This window comes from Elephantulus edwardii, unplaced genomic scaffold, assembly GCF_000299155.1.
Source record: "Elephantulus edwardii isolate Elephantulus edwardi_28Jun2011 unplaced genomic scaffold, EleEdw1.0 scaffold00084, whole genome shotgun sequence".
Lineage (NCBI taxonomy): Eukaryota > Metazoa > Chordata > Mammalia > Macroscelidea > Macroscelididae > Elephantulus > Elephantulus edwardii.
The window spans coordinates 10,413,962-10,422,732 of record NW_006399834.1 but is presented as its reverse complement, the minus strand read 5'-3'; the positions used below and the strand labels follow the sequence as shown (position 1 = coordinate 10,422,732).

General features: G+C 39.0%; 1 protein-coding gene across 1 annotated transcript in view; it reads right to left on the bottom strand.

Annotated features, from left to right (window-relative positions):
• The window catches only part of AP4S1 (adaptor-related protein complex 4, sigma 1 subunit), a 24,546-nt gene that overhangs the window by 10,949 nt on the left and 4,826 nt on the right, over window positions 1-8,771 (bottom strand). The window contains exon 4 of the mRNA XM_006889973.1: window positions 302-313. Within this exon, the coding sequence (XP_006890035.1) occupies window positions 302-313 (12 nt within the window). The remainder of the gene's footprint in view (window positions 1-301; window positions 314-8,771) is intronic.

The following is an 8,771-nucleotide window of genomic DNA, read 5'->3' as shown; positions in this document are numbered from 1 at the left end:
ACACACACACACACACACACACACACACACAAATAATAAAAATTTTAAAGAATTGCTTTTGTTAAAAAACACAAGAAACATAAGAAAAACAACAACAAAGAAAAATATGAGGGAAGTAACAAGGTAAGGGCGGGGTTTCAACAGCAACTGTACCTGGTTTTTTTGTCACTGCTTTTGATGATTAATGTTCCGGATTCTGTTGAATTCCTTTCCTGCCATGGACTTACCTGATAATATGACTAACATGCTTTTTTGCCCAGTGACATGAAAAACTTGCCTCTCAGTACTGAAAAAAGGATACATCTAATTCGCTCTGAAAGAGATAAAAAGAGTGCAGAGGGTGAGAATGAGACACTTGGCACAGTTAAAGACTGCCCTGGCTGCTAAGCTTGGAAGCAGAGAGGAGAGGCTGCCTTATGCTTAAAGTCGAGATCAGGAAGACCCTGAATATGAGATTATGGGGGGGAACCAAACAAACAAAAAACTCCGTAGTTTTGAGGAATTTTATTGTAGGCCCTGACAATTCCTTTTTCAATAATGGAAAGAATAAACGAACTTGACCTTTACAGGTAGTCTGTAATTTGGTGGAGTATTTTCTACTTTGCTCAATAGGGTTGTTAGGAGCCAGAACAGACTCTATGACAAACAACAACATCAAAACCTTAAAAATATGCATATCTTCGGAATCAATTTACTTACAGCAATTTATTCTAAGGGAATAAAGACAACAGCATAGTGACGATCACGGTAATGCTTATAAGAGCAAATGATTGGTAACAATCTACATACCTACCAAGAGAGACTAGTTTAGTAAATGAAAGCATATATCCATAAATAATGTAAGTGCTGACATGTTAAATAAAAAACAAGTATAATGTAATATTTATGTTTTTACACACACACACACACACACACACACACATATAAAGGGAGAGAGATTTATATAAATATGGACATATATATACACAGATACAGAGCTTTGGTGGCCTAGTGGCAAGAAGCTACAGTGCAATCCTGAAGGCACATGGTTCAAGGCCACCAGCTGCTCTCTCTGCAGGAGAAGGATGGGCAATCTCCACCTGTTTGATTAACTGCCTTTGAAAATCCACCAGAAGGTCAGCTATGGGCCACAGTCTCTATGGTACACAACAACAACACACACAAATACAACATAAACTTTGAAAGGAATTATAATAATGATTATCTAGAATAATGAGCTTTTAGGAGCTCTCTTGTTTTGTGAACGCGAGTGCATTTATGACCAATAATGATATTTATGCCATGGAAAAGGCAGAGTAAGAACAACAACAAAAAAGAACAGAATTTTATATCTGAAAAGATTTAAAGTTTGTACAATTACTGTCTTGACTCTCTTCTCTGAAGCTAACTGGGCTGGCCTTTTGTTTTGAAAATGTGATGCAGATATGCTTCTTTCAGGCCAGACAGCATGAGACAAATCTCCAAATTTAAGATTCAGAAACTCTCTAAGCGTAAAAATAGTCTCAGAAAAAATGTTTAAAATTCACAGGCCTAAAAATAAGTGTGAGATAACAAGTCATTTTCTGGGAGTGGGATGGATCCTATTTTTCCCCCCATCGTACTCTTTTCAGATGCAGGACTTCCATTCAGAGCTTCTGATGCCAAGATTAACTGGTGCTTTTTTACCACTCTTCTGCAAATCCAGGACCATTCCAGGCACAATGAGTAAGATCTATGTTGGTAACTGAAAGGTCTGCAGTTTGAATCCACCAGCAGTCCCAGGGGAGAAAAGCCCTGGGGACCTGCTCCTGTAAAGACTATAGTCACACAATAATACTTCTTTCTCTCTTCTTGCTCTTTTTTTTTTTTTTTTTGGTCTCTGTCAACCTAAACTGGGCCAACCTCAGCACTGTTCAAGTTCTGCATAATCACTTGGTCTCAATGAAATGTTAAACTTTACTTCTGTGGTTTATGTGGTCACTAACTTTCTCCCTAGATTTACAGCTATAATTCAGCAACCTCCTCTTTATTCTGTTACAGAATATAATAAGAATTTTTAAAAAAAATAATAAGAACTTAGCAATGATAGTACTTGTACCTGCTTTTTACCTTTCTGGGCTTAAAACATTGTAATTTTGGAAAAGTATATTCTTCTTGGTGGGGTTCACTTCCAAGTGGCCACATCTGAATCACAGACCTTGGCCTGCTGTCTGTCTGGACAGAGTGTCACCACAAGACAAGCAGTAGTTTTATATAGCAATCACCATTCACTTGTGGCTATTAAGTAATATTAAATATAATTAAAATTTCAGTTACACTAACTACATTTCAAGAGACACAATGCAGCTAGCTAGTGGCTCCCGACTGGACAGTAGATAGAGAACATTTTTATCATTACAGAAAATTCTGTTAGATAGTGATGGGCTGTAGGGCTGACTGGTGGGAGCAGTCAATTTAAAGAGAAATGCTTTCAGTCATCTCAAGGAATTCCTTAGAATGGTCCTTCTCCAGCTCTGGAGGGAACTAGTCCTTCTATAGCTACATGCATTACCATGTTTTAGGCAATTAGGCAGCTTCCCAGCTCCAAAACTGAATTAGAAAATAGCTGGCAATAAACCTCTGGTACTAAGATAGAGATTAAGCATGCATCAGAATCACCTGGAAAGCTTGTTCAAACACAAATCGCTAGGTCTCTAATTAGAGTCCCTGACTGAATAATTGAGGAGTTGGACCCACATTTTGCATTTCTAACAGGTTATCTGGCCAAGGAGGCACAGTCTGAGACCTATGGCACCAGAACAATGAGGGCAGGCTCCTCAGGAAGGATTTGCCAAACTTCATTCTCAGATTAGAAATTAAGCTGAAGATATAACTTCTTAATATGAGTTTTATAGGGTTTCAGGTACTTAGAATTACTAATATTGGAGCAGATTCTGCTCACTTGCCCAGGAAGACGAAGCTTAGGAATATTTTCTTCCTAACACTTCTATGTAAAAGTCAAATAAACATTTTAGGAAGACAGCCTGTGCCACTGTTACTTCACAAGAATGTCCAACCAAAACCTGAAAGGAATAAGGTAGCAAGAAAACACCTTCCCTTAGATTTCAAACTTAATACAGTAATCAAGACAGTGTGACACCAGCATAAAGATAAACATATAGATTAACTGGATAGATTGGGTGTCCAAAAAAACCCTTGTATTTATTTTCTTTAAGGCAGCAGCCAAGACAACTGGATATCTACATACAAAAGACGGAAGCTGGAATCAACAAGAAAAAGAAAAACAATCTAATTTCTAAATGGACAAAGGATATGAAAAGACACTTTACCAAAGAAGACATTCAGATGAATGAAACACATGAAAAAATTCTCAACATCATTAGGTATTATGTGTATAAGAGCTAACTAATGCCCATCTGGGTTCTCCCCCATCTTTCTCCTGTGACAGTACATTTTAATTGCCTGCCTTCAGATTGGCAGTGCAACTCCTTACTCACTAGGTCACCCTCATTAGCAACTGTTGTTGTTGTTATGCACTGTCGAGTTGCCTGCAATTCATAGCAATTCTATGTACAACAGCCCTGAATCCTGCCCTTTCCTGAGCCAGTCTCACTTGATTCCAACACACTCAATCCCATTGTCCCAGTTTTCATGTCAATCCATCTCATCTGAGGTCTTCCTCTCCTATGCTGTCCCTCCACCCTTCCAAGCATGATGTCCTTCTCCAAGGACTGGTCCCTCCTGGCCATGTGTCCCAAGTATGTGAGACAGAGCTTTCAAATCCTAGCCTCCAAGGAGACACTTTGTTTGACCTTCTCCAAGACAGACCTGTTTATTCTCCTGGTGGTCCATGATATATTCAAGACTCTTCTCCAGCACCACAACTCAAAAGCATCAATTCTTCTGTTGTCCTCAGTCATTGTCTAGCTCTCTGATACATAACCAGTAATTGTGAAGACTATGGCCTGGATCAAGTGCACCTTAATCTCTAGACTGAAATCATTGCTTCTCAGCTCTCTGGAGAGGTCTCTGACAGCGGACTTCCCCAATGCAATTAATCTTTTGATTTCCTGATTGCTGGTGCCAAGAGTGTTAATTGCTTAAAGGGACACTAATCAAAACAACAATGAGATACCATCTCAGCCTAGCACCAACAAGTTCAACAGGATAGTAAACAACAAATGCTGTTGAGGTGGAGAGATTGGGGCTCTCTTATACTGCCTGGGGATATAAAATGGTGAAAACATTATGGAAAGCAGTCTAATGCTTCCTTAAAATATTGAAAATGGAAATAATACAGGGTGTGGTTAGTGGAACAAGAAACACCAGCCAAAGCTATTATATTACTGTAAAACGTGATGCCTGACAGTTTGGATATGTTCCATCAGCCACTATTTTTTTTTTAAATTATTTTGTGTGCGTGTACCGTCAAATCAGATCTGACTGGTACAGGAGGATATTGCGCCTCCTTCTCCGGCAGAGCATCTGGTGGATTCGAACCGTGTTCCTCTGGGATTGCAGTGCAGCTTCTTGCCACTAGGCTACCAGAACTCCCCCATCAGCCACTATTGACCCATGACATACAGGCGCTAAGGAAGAAGGGTTACTAGCTGATGTGCAGAGAATTGTGAGGACTCCTGCTAGAAGTAAAGGGACCAGCCTTTCTGAAACCTAGGAAGGTGTGTGGAATCCTGAGCTTGTGACTGATGCTCATGGCTAGGCATAACCTGATCAGACGCTACACTATGAGTCAGTGTAAACTGCTGCAATCTGATGGATGCAATCTGGGCTGGACTTTGTTCATAAATGCAGATCCTGGAAGTTCCAAATGAAAGAGAATATTCTTCAGAGAAAGGAACATATTAGTCTCTTCAGAGAACTGTTTGGTTGGAGTTGGGCAAATTTAAAACTGGCTGTCTAGAACAGGAAAAGATAATGACATATAGTGCCTAGCATACACATGCTTATGAATAAGTATTAGTAAAATAACTGCCCTGTAGTAGAATAGAACCTTTCAAGAGGGAACATGGTAGGTACTCAACCCAAAATTACTTGCTATATTAAACAAATTACCTGCATGCTAAGTTTGTTTAGTCTCTCACTCTGTCATTCTTGCTATTGGAAGGAAGGACCTTCAGTTTGGAGATTATTTATGCAAAAGAAATGCCATTTAGTCCAACAATCCTACTACTAGGTATATATCCCAAAGAAGTGTTGCAAAGGATCTAACAAATGCACACCTGTGTTTACTGCACTATTATTTATAATAGCAAAGAGAAGAAAACAACACATGTATCTAGTGGGCAAATAGATAAATTGTGGGACACAATGGAGTATTATGCAACACTAAGGAACAACAAAGAACAATAAAGAATTCAGGTAGCACTGCATATCACGGATGAGTCCAAAGGAAATGATGCTGGATGGCATAAGTCAGTCAAAAGGAGAATTATAATATGCTGTTGTTGTGTGCTGTCAAGTTAGAACCAACTCATAGCTAACTCTGCAGTGGGTTTTCAGAGGCAGTAAATCACATGGGAGGAAACTGCCCATCCTCCACCCTAAAGACCACTACTATAAAAAGCCAAGGAGAGGCTATAATACTTTTGACTTGCTGTGTTGGAAAAGATTATTTAATATCTCATGGATTGCCAAAACAACAGACAAATCTACACTGGAGGAAGTGCAATCAGAGTGCTCCTTCAAGGAAAGGATGGTAAAAGTTTGTCTCACATACTATGGGCATGCTGTCTTGACATTGAGATGCAATCCATATCGAAGATTTCAGTGTTTAACCATATGAAGCAAATGTTTCAAGTCTTCCTCACTTTCAGCAAGCAAGATTGTGTCATCTGCATAACAAAGATTACTGACAAGTCTTCCTCCAATTCTGATAATACCAAAGCCTTCTTCATAGAGTCCAGCTTCTCAGATAATTTGCTCAGCATACAGAGTAAATAGGTATGGAGAAAGGATACAACTCAGATGCACTTGGTCTGTTTGTGCAACAGTCTCTCGATTTAGGTATAGGCTTTGCATGAACACAATTCAGTGCTCTGAGATTCCCATTTTCAATGTTAGCCATAATTTGCTATGATCCTCACAGTCAATAAAATAAAAATAAACATTCTTCTGGTAATCTTTGTTTTTTGCCAAGATCTATCTGACATTGGCAATAATGTCTCTAGTGCCACGACCTCTTCTAAACCCAGCGTATATTTCTGGTAGTTCTCTGTCAATGTACTGCTCCAGTCATTTCTGTAAAATTTTTAGCAAGATTTTGTTAGTGTGTGTTATTAGTGATATTGTTTAATTATTTCCACACACTGTCGGGTCACCTTTTCTTTTTTTTTGAATGGGAATAAATATGGATTTCTTCCAGTCAGTTGACCAAGTAGTTGTCCTCCAGATTTCTTGGCACAACTTGGTGAACAATCCAGGGCAGCATCTGCTTGTTGAAATATATGAATTAGTATTCCATCTATTCCTGGGGCTTTATTTTTTGCCGAGTTCTTCAGAGTAGCCTGCACTTCCTTCTTCATCACCAATGCCTCTTGATAATATGTTGTTTCTTAAAATTCTGTGTATAATACAATGACTCGACTCTGTATACTCCTTCCATATTCTTTTAAGGCTTCTTGAATCATTCAATATTTTGCCCATAGCATTGCAACTTGTGGTTTGAATTTGTTCTTTAGTTCCTTCAACTTAAGAAATGCTGAACAAGTTTGGCCCTTTTGATTTTCAGGCTCCAGCTCCTTGTATATTTCATTATAAATACTCTGCCTTGATATCTCGAGCTGCCCTTTGAAAACTCCTATTCAACTCCTTAAGTATTAAAGGTGAAATGCAATTTTTCCTAACATCCTCTCAACCCTAATTACTTGTAGGGGATGTTCCCCTAGAGTACATCATTTTTCTCAATAGAGATAAAAAGGGAGAAAAGCAAACAGGACTGGGGAGCAAGGTGGTGAGGCAGGGTAGTGGGGAGGGGCCTGCTGGCGAATGCTGCTCAGTATCCCTAATAATCACCAGTAGTGGAGTACATCTTTTGGGATGCAGGCTCCTATTCAATGAATCTCTTGACACCAGAAAGACTAGAACAGAAGGAGGTCTCTAGGGAATGGTAGGCCTACAGATGCTGAAGAAAACAATGAACCTTTCTCTATAAATGACAGACAGAGCTTTTCCCTAGACCTGGCATCCTGAGTGTAGTTACCTAAACTCTGAGAGAATAAATTTGTTTGTTAAAGTGACACCTCTAATGATTTCACAGTAACCCTCCCTCCCCCCACCAAAAAATCAACTACCTGTGAGAAAAAAAAAGTGATATCTCTATACATGGTAACTAAGATGATTAAATGGTGATTACAATATGGGCTTAAGCACAACAGAGATTGTGAGGACAGCACAGGATTGGACAAGGCTTTGTACTACTGCACATAGGGTCTTTATGAGTTGGAGCGGGCTTGACAGCATCTCATTAATGATAATGGTGTAGCCTGTAGCAAGCTGCCTGTTACTCAAAGACTTGGTATCTCTGGCAGGTCAAATCCACTTGTGGCCCTCCAGGAGGAGTGCCTCACCATTATGATTTACAGCCTCAGAATTTCAATACTGGGTTACGATGAGGGTGGATCAACTAGCCAGCAGTGGATTTGAGTTTATTTTTTTTAATAACAACATATGCATGTAAAAGAACTCTGGTGGCACAGTGCATAAAGTGTTGGTATGTTAGCTGAAACATTGGAAGTTACAATCTATAAACCACTCCGAGGGAGAAAAATGAGTACTCTACTTTGGAAAAGATTTACAACCTCAAACACCCAATGGAGAGTTGCTATAAGCCAGAATTTACTTGATGGCAGTGGAGATAAATATATGAATGAAAGTTGGGCAATGAATAAGGAAAGCCAAAGAATAACTCATGCATTTGAATTATGGTGTTGGTGAAGAATATTGACTATAACATGGACTATCAGAAGAATGAATATCGGCCTTGAAAGAAGCTGTCAGAATGTTCCTTAGAATTGAGAACGGCAACTTCATTTCATATCCCTTCAACATGTTTTTAGGGGGGACTGGTGTCTGGAAAACATCATGTAAAGTAAAAGATAAGCAAAATAGAAGACCTTCAAATGAAAGAGATTGATACAGTGACTGAAGCAATAAGGTCAAACCCAGCAGTAACGGTGAGAATGTTACAGGATGGGCACTGTTTCATTCTCTTTTACCCAATGAGTTGGAACCAGCTCAAGAAGACCTAGTAACAACTGTGAGAAAATAAATTTCTGTTTGTCAAAGCGACACACTTGTGGCACCTCAGATCGATAACTTCACAGAAACAAATAAATATAATATGCTAATTATATTTCAATAAAATTGTTGAAAAGGAACTCAAATACTCTGGAAGAAGAGTTAGTTTTGAATCTCAAATAAAATATTTCTATGGAAGTTATTCTTTTTTTTTTTTTTAGTTTTCCAATTTTTTAAAAAAATAATTTTAATGAGCATTTACAGAGATTTGGGATTTCCATTCATTCACTGCTGCACTTCTCTCCCTGCCCAGACCTCCCCCCCACCCCAGTTCGCTCCTCTCTTTCAAAAGTAAAAGAAACACTCCCTCCCTGGTACACAATCCCCCCGCACCCTTCCCGCTGCCTCAAGTACATTCCACTATGCAACCTTAATTGTGGACTCTTGTGATAACCATAATACACTATCATACATTGCTTTTAAATTATTCACTCCCTCATCTGTTTCAGTGCAGTGTACACAATTTATCCAGTTTT